Source organism: Dermacentor albipictus, chromosome 2 (genome assembly GCF_038994185.2).
Source record: "Dermacentor albipictus isolate Rhodes 1998 colony chromosome 2, USDA_Dalb.pri_finalv2, whole genome shotgun sequence".
In the NCBI taxonomy this organism is placed as follows: domain Eukaryota; kingdom Metazoa; phylum Arthropoda; class Arachnida; order Ixodida; family Ixodidae; genus Dermacentor; species Dermacentor albipictus.
Genome location: NC_091822.1, coordinates 60,898,696 through 60,920,004, shown reverse-complemented (window position 1 = coordinate 60,920,004; position 21,309 = coordinate 60,898,696). Strand labels below are relative to the sequence as shown.

At 47.0% G+C, this 21,309-nt stretch overlaps 1 protein-coding gene and 1 long non-coding RNA gene across 4 annotated transcripts in view; one reads left to right on the top strand and one right to left on the bottom strand.

The window, feature by feature from the left end:
• LOC135909003 (uncharacterized) overlaps positions 1 to 10,586 on the top strand; it is a 48,515-nt gene extending 37,929 nt beyond the window's left edge. Inside the window, exons 2-3 of the long non-coding RNA XR_010566527.2 lie at positions 10,117 to 10,180; positions 10,471 to 10,586. This is a non-coding gene — a long non-coding RNA (uncharacterized lncRNA). The remainder of the gene's footprint in view (positions 1 to 10,116; positions 10,181 to 10,470) is intronic.
• LOC135909001 (sphingomyelin phosphodiesterase 4) overlaps positions 1 to 21,309 on the bottom strand; it is a 178,151-nt gene that overhangs the window by 25,359 nt on the left and 131,483 nt on the right. For all 3 annotated transcript variants that reach the window (XM_065440865.2, XM_065440868.1, XM_065440866.2), the window contains exons 13-14: positions 10,500 to 10,669; positions 3,772 to 4,065 (exon numbers count right to left, since the gene is read on the bottom strand). In XM_065440865.2, coding sequence (XP_065296937.1) covers positions 3,772 to 4,065; positions 10,500 to 10,669 — 464 coding nt within the window. The remainder of the gene's footprint in view (positions 1 to 3,771; positions 4,066 to 10,499; positions 10,670 to 21,309) is intronic.

Below are 21,309 nucleotides of genomic sequence, written 5' to 3'. Positions count from 1 at the left end.
TCGGGAAGCGTGCTACTGTCAGGGGCAGTGCACCGATTTCATCGGTACTGCGAGAACTGAGCTGATATTCTGAGCTGATATTCTTTACTAAACGTTGTGCGTCGCCAAACTCTGAGCCTTTATTGGCGATAATGGAGTTCCACAAACTTCTTTTGACAACATGCTTCGTTTGTTCTTTAAAAAGGTCAGGGTACTGAGTGCGTGCACGTATATTTTTTCACTGTGTGTGCTACCGTAATAAGCAGCGACAAGACGCACCAAGATGTGCGCGCAACGTGCTCAGTCTTTGTTTGACTCGAAAGGAAAACAAAGCACTCAACAATGATAACTATGGGGGTCGAACATGATGAAACAAACGGATACAAATAAAGGAATGTTTTAGGTTAAGACAATGAGCTGGAAGTGATTTTTCTCAACAATCATTCACTACACCAGACAGACCCTGCCAGCCGGCGGGGAATTGGACACGTCACGCTCGGAACTTCAGTTAGTATCTCGTCATGTCCCCAGCGGCAGCGATGACCGCGCTCATCCTGGAAGGCAGTGAAATGTAAAATGACTTGATCAGGGATGTGTTCATTCGCAGCACGCCTCAGTCGCTGACGATGGTGGATCGAAGCCTATCCTCGGGCGATTGATAGAGGGGATGGTGCGGCAGCGATACTTTCAACGAGCCCCAGACATTTTAAATGATGTTGGTGCCCGGTGAGTGAGGCGGCCACTCCAAGAGAGTGACTGTTATCTTTCAGCAGTTCTTGCACAACACGAGCAGTGTGGATCGGCGACCTATCCCGTGAGAATATATAGTCGCCTTCCAGAAACGGGCCGTCAAGAATGTATGGAATCAGTACGTCGTCTATGACTGCCCTGCAGCGATAAACTTACCTTCAAGGCGTACCAGTGGGCGTCGCACAACGCTTAGTAAAGAATACCGGCTTATTCCACGCAGTAACGATGAGATTGGCGCCCTGCAACTGACAGTAGAACGTTTCCCGACAATGTGGCCAGCGCGCGCCACCGTAGCAGACGACGCCGTTCAAGATCCCGCCCCTTGAGCACCTGCGCAAGCTGCTGCCGCCGCCTGACTCAAGCGCTCGCCGCATTGCGATGCAATGTGCTCCGAGTTTTGCCCTAAATGTGAAACAGACTGTACATCGCCTTTCGAATGAAATGCCCACGCGTGCACATGTAGGCACACACTGCGCGCGGAACGAAACGTGCCCAAATACGCACAGTGCAGGAGGCAATCAAGGCGGTGCGAACGAGTGGTGGGAGGGGGGTACCACCCGCTAATAGAATTTTGCTTCGCATGCGGCGCTCTCAACGCCGGCGCAGCAGCGCCGCTCTCGGTGCCGTTCTTGTCCATGGCTGCGCGTGACTGTAAGGGCGGCTGAATGCACACGCAGCCGCACACCCTAATTAAGAGGTAATCTGCCGCATGTGCAAAGAGTGGTCGTGCCAAGACGGCGTGTAAGCTGTCTTACCACACATTTAGTATTAGAGGTTGCATAATCTCGAGTTTCGGTGACCCGTTGGAGCAAGAGGCAGACAACGCATTCGCTCCCCGTTGTCGGTGCTTTTCCTGATAGTGTCGTCCCAGCGTAGGCGATACTATCAGCCGCGGGGGCAGAGGGCACGCGAAAGCATGGCTGGCTTTGCTTAATTCGTACCGCCGATGCGAAGATATTGTCGACGTGGCGTGACACCGTATCATTCGTCGCCGACCCCCAAATTTATCAATATGGATTGTTTTCTTATTGAAATTTGCTTTTTTTCGATTGCCCGATAATTCGCAAAATTCTGCGGCCCTTTTCCATGCAAGAAAAATCTATCGGCAACTGTACTTGCATGTATAAAAGGTCAAATTTCAATAGAATGGAATTTTGATATAAGGAAGCAAATTACCGATTTCACCGATTTCATTATATCGAGGTTTAACTGTATATTGTTTCTTGAATTGGCTTTATGAGTAAACGGATCTCAATTACACCCGAAAGGCGAAACATTGATAGTGATAGCAAAGTATAGAAAGCTACACGAAGGTTCCTAGCTTTATCAGCCGCGTAAATTGCAGTAGACATTTGCTTATGAATTAGATTAACAAGAATGGTCGCCCGTGCGCACAGGCAAACATGAATAGATCTTACTCAATAAGTATGAACCCTCGCTGTCACTATGCTGGCATGATGAAGAGCACAGGCAAAGAGGTGCAAACTCTTTTTTTTTGCTTCTCACTTCCACGAGCCTCTAAAAGTCGAGATTATGTGGCCTCCACCACAAAACGCACCTGAAGACAGCACACACAAAGCCACCAACCATCTCAGCTTGCCTGGGCTATGCCTCCACCATAGTGTGGTTGATCACGCTCACCATTTCCCCTTGCACTCGGGGTAAGATGGTGCACACCAAGCCACCATCCATCTCGGCTCACCCTCTCAGGATTTCCCTCGCACCCATAACACATGACAAGCAGCGTGCGAAAGGGTCTTATACCACTATACTTTATATGGAATATGATGGCGAGGGGTCCTGCGTTTAGCACTACTGCTACTCGTACTAATCGCTGCTGTTGCCGCACAAGCAGGGATAATTGGCCACAACAAAAACACCAAATCGGGCGCTTACCCAACAATGCAAACATGGAAAATGGCACAGCAGCTCACAGATTTTTCAGACTCCACAAACTCGGACTTGATGGATATTCCGGATTTCATAAATGCATTGTTAGGGTTCACATAGAGCTAATGGATTATCGTAACCAATTTTTCAGATGAACTTAGGGCCCAAAGTTAGATTTTCCAGACTATATTGCTCATTCTGAGCCATGCAACCTGATCTAGGATGCTGCCATGTTGAATCTTCCACTGGCTTAGCCAGGCTTGGCTTCTGGTGGCCCGCGCTATAGCCTACAAGGCACACACTGGGCTTTTTCAATTTTCCACTTCTGGTCACCCGTGGGCTGCCAGAGCCAGCCAGAGTGTCTTCGTTTTTCTTGGGTTGCTCCACCCACCACGTCGCACACTTCCGCCGGGCGTTCGTTTTGCTCGGGCTGGACGGCTCTGGCTACCCGCGGGCTGTTACATAAAAGTAACATTTCACGCACATTCCATTCAGTGTTCTTTCTCAATGCACCACTTTAGTGATGGTAGTGATGGCTTTTCCCGATGCCATTGCCCTTCGGCACTTTTTGTGTTTGTGAGTGGCCATGCGGGGCATCTCTTGACCACTCAAAAATGCAAAAAGCACCGAAAGGCTTTAGGATTGGGAAAAGGCATCGCAAAAAAATCGCACCCAAGGTCCTCCACAAGGCAAAAGGCAGAGCGCCCGGCTGCAGCTCGCCGTGCTCGCTCTGCAGCCGCTCGCTCTGCCATCTAGTGAATCGGCTGCCAGGCAAGAGCCAAAGCACATGCACAGGCTCAAAGACATTCACCACTGTCACCCGCTGCAAACAAACAGTGGCACAATGTGACAGTGGCGCACTGGTTAGGACACTCGACTATAGAGCAGTAGCAGTTGGGCAGAGGATCGAATCCTCACCATGGACACTTATTTTTTTTTTTTGGTTAGATGAAGATGACCTAATTTATGCACAGTTTTTCTGCCACGGCTTTCTCATGACAGCGGAGTGGCACAATGAGCCAAGTAATGCTCTCACATTAAGAATGGCCAGTCGTTTCTCATCTCTAGCTGGCTTCTGTTGTCGTGTCCTTGAGCTCCACATACTATGCCTGTGCTTAGTCAGTCAGCAGCAACACCTAGGCGTGTACCCACCTTGAAGGCACGGCAGAGCTCGTCAACGGAAACATGCAAGTAGTTTTGTGTCCGCTTCCACTCGGCCACTTCGTCGGGGGCCCCGGGTGAAAGGAGAGAGCTGAGGACCCGCCGGGCACCTCGCTTCAGCAGGCCCCACCACGAACTGCTGCCAGTGCTGCTGCTGGCTCTGCTGAGGTGGTCGTGCTGCTGAGTGCTGTCGCTGTCCTGGTGACCCATGGTGCCAAGTTTCTGCTCGAGCTGCCTGTTGATAGACCGGCACGCCTGGCCTGCCAGCTGCACCAGGCAGGTTACCTGCACAGCAGACAGCTTTCACCGTGAGTTTTGCTACGCCACCACTACCCCAAACAATGCCAATGCAACTGTGGCACCTTGTTACGATGAAGATGCATCTGACACAAAAATATCTTTGCTATATTTTATATTTTTTATAAGCGTACACAGCAATGCATAAACAAAGGGGGGGATCACAATCAGGTCTATGCAAAATAAACACACGCGTGATGCTTTCAGTGCGCCAGCGAAGATCTCCCACACATTCGTGCCATATTGAATTGCTCTTGCCAAGTATTTGACATTTCTGCTGCCAGAAAATATACTTCGAGCTACGAGCAAACACTGCAACTGATACTGTCTCAGGTCTTGCATTTCTGGCTTTCTTGGTTTTGTTATAGAAGTAGAATACCGTAGATACTCATGTAAGGGCTGCACTTCTTAAAAAAAATATTTGACGAGTGCAGCCCATACATGGGTAAGCCATTTGCAATCCAATTTTCAGTATACATACAGTCCATGTCTAATCCATCAACAAATTCGCATAAACATACTTTTGGATACAACAGACTATTCTTCTCATTTAGTCTGGTCTGCCAATATTATAAATGCAATCCACTCTGCTTTTAACAGACCTTGCTAAAATGGACTATTGGCTAAACAGACATATTCGGCAAATTTTGACTACATGGTCTACAGTTGCGTGCATACAAATGTGCGTTACATGCAACTATTTCCGGCTGCTTGTGAAATTTGCGACAATTTTTCTGAAGCAATAAATACACTAACGGCAAGCTTCCAGCAGTGACGTGCTACACAACGTCCCCCTGGCAGAGAGTTTTTGAGTCAACCACGCAAGCAGACCGCCGCCGCCTACTGCTGTCGGCTCAGTGCCGAGCAAGCACCGAGAGTGCCGGCGGGTTTAACCAGCTTCGAAGTGAAGCCATATTGTACGGCGCTTCAAGAACTGCCAACAATAGCTAGATGCACTGTTTTGAGGGCGCTTTATTTCTCATAGCACCAATTCGCACGAAGAAAATTATATGCTGCTATTCGGGCACCCAGAATGAGATGCGTACTGCAGTCAAGCCGTCTTGCATGCACTGGGGAGGCGGCCCGACATGGACTCGGAGTTGAACTTGCCTTGCACCGTGGCTCTCATTTGTGATACAGACTTGGACAGTGATCGTCGCTTGTTGTGAAAGGTAAAATTAACATATCAGTTGATACTATCAGCCACTCTTTTGTGTGAAGAACAAGCTGTAGCCGTCGTCTGTACCATCAGCGGCCGCGGCATGCTCGGGCTAAGTGGGCCAGCTCCCTACTGTCATGCCGGCCATTCATCTTGCCATTGTGCAAGTGTATATAAACTCTAGCACGACGAGGACAATGCCATTTGTCAGCAACCAGCATCCGGAAAACAGCGTACAGGAAGACGCCGTGCCATGCCATTGTACGATTATTGCATAAGCCTGTTTATTTAGTTATTTAATTTAGATGTTTTTGTTGTTTCTGAATTCACTTACGGGTTAGACTATGGTACATTAAAGGGTTTTGCCACACAAAATACCATGACCCTAATTTTGGACAGAATAGATTTAAGATAAAACAGACCTTTTTCGCTGGTTTATCAGTGTCGACTGTATGTAAACAAAAAAAAAGCAATTTCAGTCATAACGACATGTTATCTGGCACCTGACCACGATGGTGCTTCTTAGCAGTCTCGTTGCGGCCGGCTGCCATTTTCCCATACCCTTCGGTGCATGCAACAACTCCAAGCTTGAACGCAGCATTGTGCGCGGTTGGGTGTTTTTTTGTATCCCAGGCTGCGATGCCATAATTGCAGATAGTGCACAAGACAATGCAGATTGCGCTAAAAATGCGAGGCCCCTATTTTGATGCAGCAGCTACACTGATGGCAAATATCACGGCGCTGTTCCTGAAATGCAACTGTTTGTTTGTTAAGAGTGAAGCTGTTATTGCGACTAGAACTGCTCAAAAACATTACGGTATCTGCCAGCTTTCATGGTTTTATGAAAAAACTGACGCACTCATGAAATCTATGTTTTGAGGAAATATGGCAAATTTTGAAATGTCTGTGTCAATTAGGGGTAAAATGAAAATTGTTAAACACTTGTTTATGGCCCATACAGAACCGCTATAAGACACACCTAGAAAGTTTTCCCCTCTTCGTGGGTGAGCCATCACCAACAAAGAGCTCGTATTTTGAGGAAATAAGGGCCACTCTTCGTGCGATGTGCTCCAAACGTTTGAACTGTCTGGTATCTATGCCAGCAGCGGCTACATATGGTGGTACAAAGTGCGGCTGCACAGGCCCCATCTTGAAAGCAATCTGCGATGAGTTCAGAGTCTAGGTGCGCCGACGGCTGATAGCTTTGTGCCCACCGTGTTCTCATTACTTAGTTCACGTTGAAGCAAGACGGCATGAAGATCAATTGGCGCTGCTGCCACTCTTCTTCACGCCATTGTTTTGGGAGAAAGTGTCCGTGGTCATTGAATGTGTGTGGCACCATGCTTGTTAATTTAGCCAGTAAGCAAATGTTTACAAGCTTATACAGCCAGTAAAACTACTATCTTTACTTTGTATAGCTGTCTACTAATTTGCTATCGCAATCGATGCTTTGCCTTTTGGGCAAAACTGCGAATTTGTTTTTTGCATTTCCATGTGTTTTATTATACTTGCCTGGTGTTCTCAAACTACAGGAGGTAGCTCTTTTGTTCGGTGCTTCTGTTTATTGTGGCATTCGCTATGAATTACTTATGCAAGTGCTTTGGAGTGTTTTGAGTGCATTTCACAAGCGGCAAAAAATTTAGCACATGGCCCTGACATAACTAGAAACGCCACCAGGACCCCATAAGCAATGATGTAGAAAAAGACTGCCCAATTAGTGTACGAAGTGAAATTCCTGTGAAATAAATACAACCTTTTATGCAATATCTTTAAACATCTGCTTGAAAGTGTTGTGCGAACTTTTTTCCTGAGCTAACCCTATGCCACACAAAGTTTACATTTAGCGAAAATATGCGGCACGTTACGAGTAATGCGTATGCAAAGTTGACAGTTTCAGTTGATTACGACCTCTGCAATTAATTGTGTAATCAAGTGCTCCAGAGCATGTACCATTACCTTTTACAAGCAGTGAAGCATTCCACAAGCAGCCGTTGCATACCGCATTTTTCTGCGTATCACCTGCCACCACGCATAACCCACTACCCCCTCCCCCCCCCCCCCCCCAATTACAACAGCCCCGAAAAAAAAAATTTTTGTTTCAATCAGCACATGTTCCGCAGAAATAACTGCACCCAACAACGCACACATCTTTGCAAGAATAGTCTCCATTTGCAGATGCTCCACTCGTCCAAGTCGATCTTCAGTGAGTGGGTCAGCTCCCCCCTCTTTGGCGATGCTGATAATCTTCAGCTTCTGCTGCGTTGTAATGGACGGCCATTGAGTGCCGCAGCTCATCATGATCAGAGTTCTAGTTCACTAGTGCTGACTCCACTTCACTAACAACTAAATGCAAAATGGCGACCCGTAATGAGGAGGAGAATGAGCGACCATGAAGGGGAGAAGAGAGGTAAAGAAATGTTGAATGGCAAAGAACCTTACTTTGAGCCGAGGCATCACGGCAAAATTTGCGTATAACCCACACCCCGCCTTTACTGTTCAATTTCTTTTACTTTTTTGGCGTGCGTTATACGCACGATAATACTGTAACTACAAATGTCGCTAAGATCAACCTTAACAACAATAAGCAGACTACAATAAAAAATATGGGTGCAAAGTTAAATGCGTGTGAATCAAACGCAGCTTTTACAAAAAAATTTCTCAAGAAAGTGTTTCAAATTTCATGCTGTCATTATTTGCTTTGTTATTAGCTATGTTTCCCAATGCCTGGAAAGAACTATGTGTCACATGATTCTCACATATAGCATAAATGAGGGGCATCTTATTAGGTGCAATATATCTTGAAACTTCAATGTTATCGAGTTAATTAGGAGTGTTACAAAAATTCATGAACCCTCACTCCTACGGTATTTTCATGTTTGATACAATGTTTACCTGCTGTCCTGAGTGAACTAAAGAAGGTATTGTGTTTCCACTTGGTTAAAGTAAGGCCAAGACATATGTAATGTGTAAGCAAAGTTTAGAGTGGGTGGGTTTTTAGCGGCCTCTGCAATAAATTAATTCAAGCACTAACCGGAACACCGATGTATTTCGTCCAATACTTTGGGAAATATAATCTCAAAACAGATGTCTCTGGGAGATTCATCTCAGGCTACAATTTGTAAATTGCAATATGTCCTGTAAAGTAAATAATTAAGAAGCTGATCGGCAAATTTTTAAAATTTAGTCCTCTGTCCTGTGGGGATGCGAGACTCACGCGTCCCCTGATGTGTTGTTTTCCCGCGTGGCTCCTGTATCCTGCCGTCCGGCTTCACTGCGAGGCCTTCGTGATGCCCACGGCAGTTGGTCTGGTTAAGGCGCAGCACGTGAGATGGCACAAATGTTGCGCGTGATGACCAAGTAATGCCGCCTATCAGCGGGGTTACTTGGGCGTGGAAAGGAAGAGGCGCTTCCTCTTTGGCTTTGAGTCAGCGAGTGACGCGGACGCTCCGAGCGTGCACCTATCCATGCTTCTGTGAGACTGTCTCATGAGGCATTGTCAGAATGTCGCACCGTTCGCGTGACCGTACGCGCGAACGACCAGGTGTTGGTGTCCAGCATGGGGCGAACATATTCGCTTGCTATCCGGTCGCAGTGAGTCGGACTTCCTAGACTTGTCGCGCGCCCATCGGCATGTTTTGGGGATAGCAACTCGGCTAGCAGGCATTGATCTATGAAAGGTGCAATAAATGCCCTTGTAATTGTTTGCACTACTGTGTTGTCTTTCCTTTGTCCCAAGAGCACGGGTGTGAGAATCCCACAGTCCCTGTCTCAAGATTTCACTATTTCTCTGACCTCTTTTAGAGGTAATTTGCCCCATGTGTAAAGAGTGGCCATGCAGTGATGGTGGTGCATCGTATGCACTGCCTTTCTGCGCGTTTAGTATTGGATGTTGCATAAAATTGAGTCTTGGGGATGCGTTGAAGGGAGAGGCAAATGAAGCATTCGCTCCCCACTGCCAGTGCTGTTCATGATATCGTCGTCCCACTACGGGCAACATTATCAGCCGTGGGGGAGGAGTGGACACGAAAGCGTGACTTGTTTTACTTGCTACTGCCGATTTGAGGATATCGCTGGCACAGCATGAAGCTATCTTTCGACACCGACTCTCAAAATCAACAAAATATTTCTTTTTCTCATTCAGATTTTTTTTAACTGCCCGAGAATGCAGAACATTTTTTAGGCCCCTTCCGCGTAAGAAAAATCGAGCAGTGAGTGCACTTATTTGCATAAAAGGTGAAATTTCAATACAACAAAATTTCTATATAATGAAGCAAATTGCCAATTTTACTGACTTTACTATATCTAGGTTTAATTTTACTACTACAACTGAACTTTCCTGTGCGGTTGTTTCTGAACACAGCCACCAACAAGCAGAACGATTCTGCCAATTGTTTACTTCCTCTTCCTTTACCACCATGTTTAGTTATTTCTTCTTTCTTGAAGACACCACAGTGACAAACGAAGTCTACTATGATGAGAATTCCTTTCTTCCACTACAATGAAGATGCAGTAAAAGCCTAAGCCCATTTTCTCTCACATTTGTTTATTGAAAATACTCACAGACCTGTTTTCATGACAGATGTGCGCTTCATAATTTTGGTGGGGTCGGGCATTTCAATCTGCCATGTCTACACCTGCCAAAATAGACTATTCAAGCTTCACCCAAACATCACAGCGCTACATAGGAGAAATGCATAGCCCTTGAGGCTATACACATCTGTTTTCCGAGAGCACTTGTGATGCGGCGAAGCCGTGAATGAGTATGTGGGTGCAATGCATGCGAAAGAAAACATACCGTACTATGACAACATGCAAAACAATCACACGCTGGTTTTTTGTAGTCTACTAGGGTACATGGACTGCTTCTGATCATTTTACAGGCTGCCACAAAGAAACAGAAGCGGGCCACGATGCTCTCCTGCATGTGGACGGCGGCACCTACAGGTAGCGCTTTTTCCTCCTACACTTGTCACCCTTCAAATTTGACATTTTGTAAACGACACGTGATCAAGAACATACTTGTGATGATTTAGACATAAAGCGATCCGTTCTTTGCTTGTGCACATGAAAGGTTAAACAAGCACCTAGTAACTTACACTTGAGGGCGCAAGAGACAGGGACCAAACACGCACAACAGGGGTGCCAGCTGCCAACTAGCTCGAGTCAACACACTGCTTAAAAACAAACACAGTTCGCAACAAATTTCATCTAGTGCTTCTAACCTCTCACAACAGTGGCCCACTGTCCAGCCTTGGCGACCCACCTGCTTGCGCCTTTCGTCGCCGTTGAGTGGTCGGTACGTAAAGCCAGGTTCCTCGATGTCGGCCATGTGCTGCCTGACCAAAGTGGCCACTGGGGCACTCACCGCCTGGCGCTGCAGAGCGCTGCTTGCCGGCGAAGTTGGCCGACTAGCACTGCCCAGGCTTGCCTCCGCTGGAATAGCCGCATATGTGAGACACACGAGGGCCATCAATTTACCCACTAAACAGGACGCATAGCAAGCATCGGCACCTACTGTCCGTGTAACTGCACTGCACCACAGCGATCATTCGTGCAAAGTCAAACAAATCACTTGCCACAGATTGTCTGTTGCCTTTTCACTCGTACTGCGATCTATGACCGTCTGAAATATCCTACCATTGCACATTGCAACTGATTCTGACTGCACTAAATTTCAAGAACTGCTGTGCAGTCATGCCATGTAGCACTCAATTTAGGCTGCGTATTTAAAGTACATTTGGGAAAAGCAACTGAATCTCAAGAACTGAAACTTGAAGGGGCCCAAACATTTTTCGAATTCAATCGAGTTCTGAATAAATAAAGCCCACTGAAATGAGGACTTATGTGCAGCGCTGCATTACACAGTGCACATCCACTCAATTAACACACGTATGACGAGTTAGGGAACATTGCCGACCAAAGTTTTGGTTCTGGACGAGGCAGCAAAAATCTTAATTCGATGGCAAAATCAACTTAGTAGGTTTTTACAAGAGCAGTGCCACAAACTATCTGTTTACAGAATCTCGCTATGCGTTGTGCTTCATAAACGATACAGAAATGATGCCAGGCACAAAATTTCAAGATGGCCAAGGCAACATTTTGCATTTACAGTCGAAACCACTTATAACGATACCGGTTTTAACAATATATCAGTTATAACAATGAGAAGCTGCTGCACCGTCAACTTTTGTATGTTTTCCACGGTGAAATAACCCGCTTACTACAGTGCTCCGATGCCGCATTATCAGTTATAACGATGAAGTTTGGCTGCTGGTGTTCGAGCCGAAAGGTAGTGAAATGTGAAATCCTTGAAAACAACAACAACAAAAAAAGAATACGAGAAATTCGAGCTGCTGCACAATGGGCCACTACTCTAACAGCTGCCGCGCACTCATTTTCCAGCCATCTGCACACACCTCTCTCCGGTCGCCCTTCCAGCCCACCGAACATAAATGGGCAGCATGCAGAGCTCGGCTGCGTCCACAGCTCTACGCCACCTCACCCTCCGAAACACGAATGGGCCGTGCCAACTGCACTGTTCGAAGGTTGCTCACATGTTGCTCGCTGGCTCCTTATTCAGCACAGTTCTACAAATAGCGTAATCACTGGTGTTGGTCTTCGTTGTTTGCGTCGAAATCATTCCTGACCATGCAGTTTCTCGCCCCTGAAACGGATGATGGCTGATCCACCCGCGGATCATCGGCAATGCACGACACTGCCGTTGAAAAGAAAGCACACGGCTGTGGATTTGGAAACTAAGTGCTTCTAACCAATGAGGCGATCCTCACGACCGTGCTTGCATCAGACAGCGACGGCAGCGATGATGCGATAGGGCAGACTGCCTCAACGTTGTCCTCAGAGGAGGCCCGGCAGATGATTCTGTCCCTCCGGGGCTTCGTTTTCGCGAAAAACCTTCTGTTGCACTACATGGAGCACCTGGATGCCTTGGAGAAGGACGCCGGCAAGCTTTGTGTAAAACATGCAAGGCCAACGGACATAGTGTTTTCTCGTGCAAACCAGTGAGAAGCAGGTGACGGACGCTTGTGACGATCTCGCCTCAGCGTTTCTTCTAGATTTCTCAAGCTGACAGGTTGCCATGGCAGCCTTCTCGTAATTCTTAAACGGCCCCTTTTGGGGCCACCAAAGTGATGCCTCGGTGGTGCTTGCATATCACTTGCCACCAGTGAGCCCACTTTGCAGTTGTTACAGCAGTGCCATTCTTTAACAGCGACAGCCGTGGCTTGTTAAACGCGATCGGAGCGACCAGGAAGCAGTTAAACGAGTAAACACAATCAGCAGCCAGATGGAGGAAGGTGGTGGGGAGGGGCACTGGCCTCCCCGCCATTATAGTTTTCTCACATCTCTGTCATCCCCCTATTTTGATATTTTCATGCAACCCAGTTACGATTATCGGTTATAAGAATTGAATTTCTTTGGCACCTGAATATTGTTATAAGTGGGTTCGACTGCACTAGTCGCACATTGTCACAAAGTTAAGATATCACGAGTGCGACTGACCATGCAATGCTGCCAGTTTAAGGTGCGTTGCACAAATTCAGTGCGGAGCTTCATGCCTACCTCGTTACAATGAAACTGAAGGGGAAGCCAAAATTACTTTGTGTGTGCATCACATTGTTATATCGACCGTTGTCCTTTACTGAAGGATATGCCCAGTAGAGTGCACAATTTAATACATACAAAGAGGACTACAGCTCCATGGCCCACCGAACTGCTCTGTGGCAGCGTATATGATGCAACGTATATGCAACGTGCAGCGTATATGATGTATATGATAACGTTCAAGAAACTTCCAATACGTGTGGGCGCGTCCCGCCCTGAGCGATAACATTTGTTAGATGGTCACTCAAAAAAGATAAATAAGGACATGTGGCAATATAATGGTCTTTTCTTTCCACTTTCCCCTTGGCTCGCTTTTATAGTCATGAAACTGGCAAAAGAGTGACCCTGTCGTAAGGAACTGCAGCTATGCAAATGAAGTCTGTCGTGTTCAAGCAGCACACGACACACTACACGGTGCACCAACTCACCGCTAGGACACGTCTGGCCCATGAAAGTTAAGCTATCTAAACTGCCACTCCCTCAGGGCACTGCGGCTTGCCAAGGCTTCACTCGCTTGACTTGACCGACTCACAGCCTCCGAGACAACGGCAACACAATCTCAGTCACACCTAGCTGCGCCAGCCAGCGCAGGGAAGTGGGGGTACTGGTTTTTAGCACGCCACATGCAAGCATCATTATCGACCTGTGGCGCATGTGCAGTTGGGTGCCCTCCGAGACTGCAATCTCAGAGGGTGCGCCTGCGAGCCTAGCTTTGCCAGCTACACGCGTCAGCGAGAGAGGCGATAAAATAAAAGAGAAGTGCTGCTTGTGCGTGACCACTGTGCACATGGCTGTACGTGGCCACAGAGTTAGTATACTGACTAGTGGAAAAACTGATCGCGAAAAAATGACAATTGCAATGACGTCGCCACGTTGCTACGTCCCATTTTGGTCACAGTCAAAATATGATGCAACAACAAGCATCTACACATAGCATGTACGTGTGGACAATCCGTAAAGTTTATTCCGTATACAGTGCAGTCCACTGAGGAACTAAAAATCTGATCGTTATAACTGACTATCACTATAGGCCTCGTGCACGGCCTATAGAGGTGCCACTGATAGCCACCTAGCGGGCGCTTCCAACAATACGCGCGGGAGCAATAGCAGACGACAACGCTTTGCAGCAAGGGTGACTGAAGTTCGCGGCTGCGATTTGTCCTTTGTTCGGGCGCCAGACTGCTTCTTCTGCGGTGACAGCTGCAGGGAAGACGCAGACCTCTGTGGGAGCGGGTATGAACAAGATGTTACGGGTGTTTGGGGCAACATGGTCCAAATACGCGCTAGGTGCGTCCCGCAGACTAACGCCATGAAGACCATTTACATGAAGTGGAGCTCGTGTAAACTAGCCGACAAATTTTATTGACTAATGCAATGTCTCGACAGTGTTTTTTTTTATTATTTCTACCCTTGCCATAATGCTGCCTCTGTACCTCAATAATAAGCACCCGTTGTTAGTGCAGACTTAGATAACAAATCCGCACGGTGCGATGTCTGCATATGCAGTTGTGATTTTTCTGCCGATGAATACATGTGACGCCGCCAAATAAGTGTAGTGAAAGTCGCCTGAAGAAGAATAATTGCGAATTTATTGATAGAAACGCGTACACTATAATCAACTAAGCCACCAAACGCACAGGTTAATAAAAGCGCATGTTAGCGCTGTACCGCCGATGAACTGCCGTTCGCGCTGCAGTTTTTGCAATTTTAAATTCCCTAAGGGAGCTGCTTGGAAACGTACAAAGCTATAGTCTGACTAACTTTGCAGTACTTTTTTTAAATGTTACTAGAGAGAGGTGCCACATGATATATTTAAAGGCAGAGCAGCGCCAGTCAAATTAGATCCAGCGCTGGCGGCAAGGCCGGGTTTAGTCCTATGCGGCGTAAGCATCATAAGAAATAATTCAGTTGAGTACAAAATTCACTTGCAAGAAGCGACTACGTTGTGAAACAAACAATTCACTCGGCGTGTTAAGTCTGCTCAGACAGCATCAAGGTGTGAAGACTTACCAAACGTGACGCGAACTATTCAGTGAAAAATGGAACAAAATCAGGGTGTCTACCAAGTTGACATTTCCAAATTCCCTTAGTTTTCCAGGTTTTCCCTGAGCACCTTTGCGAAATTCCCTGAATGAGCCAGAACATTGTTTTATGTCAAGACAGGCTGACACCACGTTGCCCGATGCTGTCACTCTCTAGTAAGCATACTGAAACAAAAAAAAATGACTTAATCCAGTTTGAATAGTAAGGAGTAATATCTATTTTATTTAAAAAGAAAACAGAAGGAAGGTGATAGTAAAATGCACAGCGAAAGAAATGGTAAACCCCATTCCAAATTGAGTCAAACATTTTCAAATACGAATGAAAAGGAGATGCATACATTAGTAAATATTTTTAATATAAGCTATTTCTATCAACTGATAGCAAGCTCATCTGTATGAGGTCCTGAACTTTGTCACAACTAAGGTTCTCTCTCAGCAGCTGGGAAGTCAACCTCAACTGTCCTGACATACTCTCAGCTCGTACACATCCCAGTGTTGGGTTTCACTGCTTAAACAATTTATTTTGGTTTGGATGAGGGACACCTGTGTCTCAGCGTCAGTCAACACTTAGTTTTTTTAGCTCAAGCTCCTTCAAAAAGGTGGCGGCACCCTTCCTTTCCCGTTAATTCCTTAGTGCGTCGGTCCTTTCTGTTCTCATCCTCCTTCTACCACGCTTTCACCACATGGATCATCTGAAGCATCCTCTTGGTCAGTTGTAGAGTCAAGATTTGATTTTTCGGACTTCCGAGGGGCCGCAAAAAATTAAAAAAAAAAAGGGCAGTCTGAAAAAAATTAATGCATGTCTTTAACTGCCTTTAATGGCTAAAATTACCACAGGCACGACTGAAAAAGCTCTGAAGGCCTGCCAGTACGCTTATTAGGCATATCAGGGCTTGTACTGTGACAGGAGACGCGGTGCACGCATGTGTAATTAAGGAATACATACTGTGTCCGGTGACAATTGCCCCCTTCCCACGCTTGTTATGCTTCGCCGCCTAACACTAATGTACTGAGGCGAAGCTAAATTTCGGAGACTGGCATTACGCAACGCGCTGTGCTCTGCGAGCTTCAAAGCCAATTGCGAGGATTACAAAGGCGGAGTCGGTGCCATTGGTGATAGCGGCGAATTCTTTCAATGAAAAACACGGCACCGCACGGCAAGAAGCTTAATAGCGAACATAGAAGCAGCTAGGCCTAACGTTGCCTCGGTGGTGGTTACGGCTGCCAGCGGATCTGCCTGCGAGAGTGCCGGTTCGAGGCGGCGAGATAATCAAAATAGCGGCGGTGGCGGCTTTGATTAATGCCATTTCAGACCTGCAGTCAGGGCAATATACATTGACTATATGGAGTACGTGGTGGTGCCGCAAAACCATGCAAATTATCGGGCATGTCCGAAAATCGGGCGTCTAGAAAATCGGTCGTTAACTACTCTGGCAATACATCGTGCCGATGACACGGCGTCAATGACGATTCGTTGCGATTCTTTTGTTACTGAAGCCAGCATTAACACGACTTTCGTTCCCTTTCAATAAAGTTACAGCTAATTTTCCCTGATAGAAGCACAAATTCCCTGAGTTTTCCCTGAGTTTTTCCAGACTGTTCAAATTCCCTGAGAATTCCCGGTTTTCCCGGTTTTCCCGGTTGGTAGACACCCTGAAAATACCATATGCAGCAACTATTAGCAATTCTCGCCGTGAGCTACCTATTTTCTAAACACATTTCCCAAAAAGCCATAATATCTAAGATGCCCTCGAGAGAAATGAATAAAGCTGCTAAAGAAGCACTTGCTTGGTGTCATTCCGATAAGACACAGCGTGATTTATACCCTTTACAAACGAGGCAGGGTGAAAACCTCGCAGCTCAAAAGAATCAAGAGTTATGCATGAAGCAACTAGCAACAGTTAAACATGTGCGAAACCACACATAAAATAGATGTAAAAACATGAAGTGCGCGACAGCTTGTGCGAGGATTTCCCGGGCCACATAAAACTAACGATTTCAGTTCTTGCAAACTTCTGTAGCTTTAACATACAACACAATGCGCTCATGCAGTCGTGCTGCCTAGCTAGCCCAATGCGGTAAAGAAGCGTAAAACAATATAAGCGGCAAACGGCATTCCGAACTCTAGCGAAATGCCTTTAAACCGCATGTTGCACTGCAGACGAACTTCGTCGCTTACACGTCTAACTACAATCGAGTAAAAAAATAATAATAAAGAAAAAACACCGAAACGACAAAGGAAAGGATGAGAACAAGAAATTTCGCGCCGAAGCGACGATCCATTGCCACCGTTGCTCCTGCTGATGAGGCTTCGCGAGGAATAATTAGAACCGTATCGCCGGCACGTTTTCACCGGTATTTGAGCCCCCCACCCTGCAACAATTCTTCTTCGACATTCTTCGGAAGCTTTGGCCATCCCACACATGCGAAGGGTGTTGCCTATTTTGCGCTGAAAACACAAATAAGACAGAGAAGCACTATCAGCGACGCAACAAACTACGGCGTGCTACAGCGCACGGCTCGCTCTTCTCCTGTGCGTTCTGCGCAAGGCCGCCACCAGTGGCGCGGCCATCGGCGTGCACGCCGCGTATATATGGACTGCCATAAAGAAAGAAAAGCTGCCGTGAATACCTAAACCATGAAAGCCGTGAATACATAAAAACCGAAACTGCAGAAAGTAGGCTGTGAAAAACAAAACAGTCATTCATACCTCAAAACAGCACGTCAAGTGTTAGGTGTGCTGAAATAGTCAGAAATCTGCCCTTTCTTTAGCGTAAGTTTCAGGTTCACAAATGCGGTGTGCATCACATCCAGCTGCTGCGTGATCACTGCCGGCTATAATTTCATGAGCATTAAATAAATGAGCGACCCGATTGATGACAGTGCACAATGGGTCAACATTGGGGTTGGTGTCAAACACGAGCCATTGTCAATCTCACAGCAGCTGCCACTGCTGTTGTCGCATAATGCCGCCGTCTGTCGCGACATCACCCTGTCGGAGATCCTTTTGCAGAATGAGGCATCACTATCTGCACTCAGAAACTCCATAGAAGCACCACCTATTTCACTGTGAGTAGCAACAAGCTCCCAGAGTTCGGTAATGTCAGTGGCTTCCACCATGTTCGTTTCACCCATCGGGGATTTCGCCGTAGTCATGGCCCTGGTGCACAAAGCCCACCTTTTCCGTTGGTTGGCATGGCCGGTGATTCTAGCTTTCGTGATTGTGGTGCTCCCGGTTTTCAGAATCATCAATATCATTGACTGCATGAGCTCGTACTTCTTTGAGTCTTGCAAAATTTTTAGCTTCGTCTCAAGCGACACAGCTTAGTGCTTTGTCAGCGCACCACTGCTGCTTCCGTGGCATATTTCTGCACTCAATGAGAAAGAGAGGGATATTGTGAACAGCGCTCCCTTTCTACTTGTTTTTTCTTTAGAGCGTAGCTCTTAAACATCCATTCATGCTTGAGCATCAGTGTCCTCTCGGCATAACCAAGCGAACAAGCACAGTGAACGATGAAAGAGCGAACACAGAGTGTAGCAGGGGATGAAAGACAGCAATAGCGAAGAGAGCATGAGGAGGAGGGTGCAGCGTAACCATGAGGTGAAAAGCGGAGGAGGAGAGTATAGCGAAAGGGTGAGAAGAAAAACATGGTACAGCACAATACGTGTTCTATAGGGACCAACGCTATGAGATGGCGCCAGAGCAGCGGGCGTGGTTTGTTTACCGATTGCATAATCAACAAGGCATGCAGTGAGCGCGTCCACCGATACCACATATGGAAACTTAGTGCTGCATGAGTGGAGGTCTGTCTGCGGTGGCTACTGTGAATCGCACCCATGCGTCACTCATTGCTGCCTCTCACAATCTCCCAATCAGCGAGGCAGCCACGCCACACTTTGCTGCGTTTGCAACGTTCCACACAAGACAGCTTGTCCGCATCAGCCAATATCGCGAGATGAAAACGCGATGAAACAGATGAAATTTCGCATATGGAGTATTGTAACTTTTGTCTCTCTTCTCTGGACACTCGCATGATTGCTGGCGATGTGACACAGCTGGCGCGATATTCTGGCACTCTACTCCAGCTTACGATGCGCCTCTCCTTGGCATTCGCAATCACCGTGCAGATAGGACGTGCTGCACTGTAATTGCGGCAGATATCACCTCTCGTAGGCAAAGTTTTTACCCCCTCTCGGTTAAGGGGAACTTAGCAAAGCATATTTCCCGATTATTCTGCATAGAAGACGCCGCCCAACAGGAACAATCCCGATCATTATAACTGACATGCGGAGAATAACATATCAATACATATGGCATCTTTCCTCTTAGCCCTAATGCATAAGTTTATAACCTTAAGTCAACTCATCGTTATAGTTAAGGGTGTGAAAATATCAAAATTTTCTCATATGAAATGGATACAAATACTTTGCTTAAAATATTGCACTGAATATCATATGATGATATCCTCATACATTAATTAGCAAGTTGGGTTAACTTGTTATTTTGGAACATTGAAATTGCATTGTCAATGTTAAAAAACTAGACTAGTAACCCGTTACACTAAAACATAGTGTACAGTCGATTCCCGATAATTCGAAGCCGCTTAATTGGAATTTTCGGTTAATTAGAAGTGAAGTGCTGGTCCTGTCAGTTTTGCATGTAATCCTATAGAAGAAATCGCTCGATAATTCGAAGTCCTCATCCAGTAATATTGTTTAATTGGAACTTAATTTTCAGCCGAGATCCTCGAGGTGACCGTCATTCTTTGGTAGAATGTGCAATTTTTCAAGTGTTGCAACAGTTCCGTGCTCCACGTTGGTGTCATCGCCACCGCAGCCGCCCGCAACACCATCCTTCTTGGAGTGGCGCGATTATTCATTGCTACGGCTGGCGTGGCCTCCGCGATCAACTCCGGCGGGAGGCGAAGCGGCTCCCGCCAGAGGCCACGTGCGGCTGCCGCGCGTGGCCGGAGCTGATCACGGAGGCCACGCGGGTGCCATAGGTGCACGCAGCGCTGCATACTGGCAGTGGCGAGATTGTGCGAGATTAGTCTTGCAGTGTGCGCAGCATATGTCGAGGCGTGTGTTGGTCGAGCGCCTTTGTGCGGGTAGCTCGTAGGCTGGGTTGTTCCACTGGTGATTCGGAATTGACTGTACCTAGTCTCGCAGTTTATAGCCATGGCAAACCGTGGCTCTTATCGCATGCTCGACCTGGCAACAAAAGTCGAGGTTTTGAAGGAAGTTGAGAAGGGAGGTGCCGCCAAACAAGACATAGCGCGGAATTACGGGATCAAGCCGAACACGCTCTCAAACTACATCAAGAACAAGCGCACAATAATGGATGCATTTGAGAACGACAAGTTCAAGACTTCTCGGAAGCGAATGCGCACCGGCGCTTACCCAGAGTTGGAGAAGGCTCTGCTGGTTTGGATTAGGGAGGCCAGGAGCAACAAACTTCCTCTCAGCGGAGACATCGTTGCGATGAAAGCCCGAACGCTTGCAGCAATGTTGGGGATCGATGACTTCGTTTCGTCAGATGGATGGCTGACGCGCTTTAAAGATAGCCATGACCTGGTTTTCAAGAGCGTGTGTGGTGAAAAGGCGTCCGTTAACCAGGAAACATGCGCCACGTGGAAGGACGGAAAGCTGCGTGAATATCTCGCCGAATACAGACCAGAAGACATCTTCAATGCAGATGAGACTGCACTCTTCTATCGGCTTCTACCAGAGAAGACCCTGACATTCAAGGACGACGACTGTGCTGGGGGCAAACGCAGCAAGGAGAGAGTGTTGGTGCTGATAGCGGCAAACATGACTGGCACGGAACGATGTCAGTTACTTGTGATCGGGAAAGCCGCGAAGCCGAGATGTTTTAAAGGCGTGAAGACACTGCCTGTGGACTATGAGGCGAACAAAAAAGCGTGGATGACGGCCGAAATCTTCAAGAGCTGGATAAGCAAATTGGACCGCAAGTTTGCTGCTTCGAACCGCAAGGTGTTGTTCCTTGTCGAGCACTGCAGTACTCACGTGAATGTGCCAGCCTTGAGTGCAATACGCCTCGCATTTTTCCCTGCAAACACAACGGCTGTTTTGCAGCCAATGGACCAAGGCATCATCAAGAATGTTAAAGTCCTGTACAGGCGGCACCTCCTCGAGCGCATGATTTTGTGTGTGGATAGCTCCATAAAGTACGAGGTGAGCCTGCTTAGTGCCATCCACATGTTGGTGCGAGCATGGGATCGTGTGAAGCAAGAAACAATTGCAAACTGCTTCAGGGCTTGCATTTTTGTGGCAGCTTCTTCGGAGGATGCCTCTGAAATTTCAGCGGAGGAAGCGTCAACAAGCGAGCTTGACGGCACTGATTTTGGTGATGCTCTCGGGGACGTCAATTTTGAAGATTACGTCGCCGTA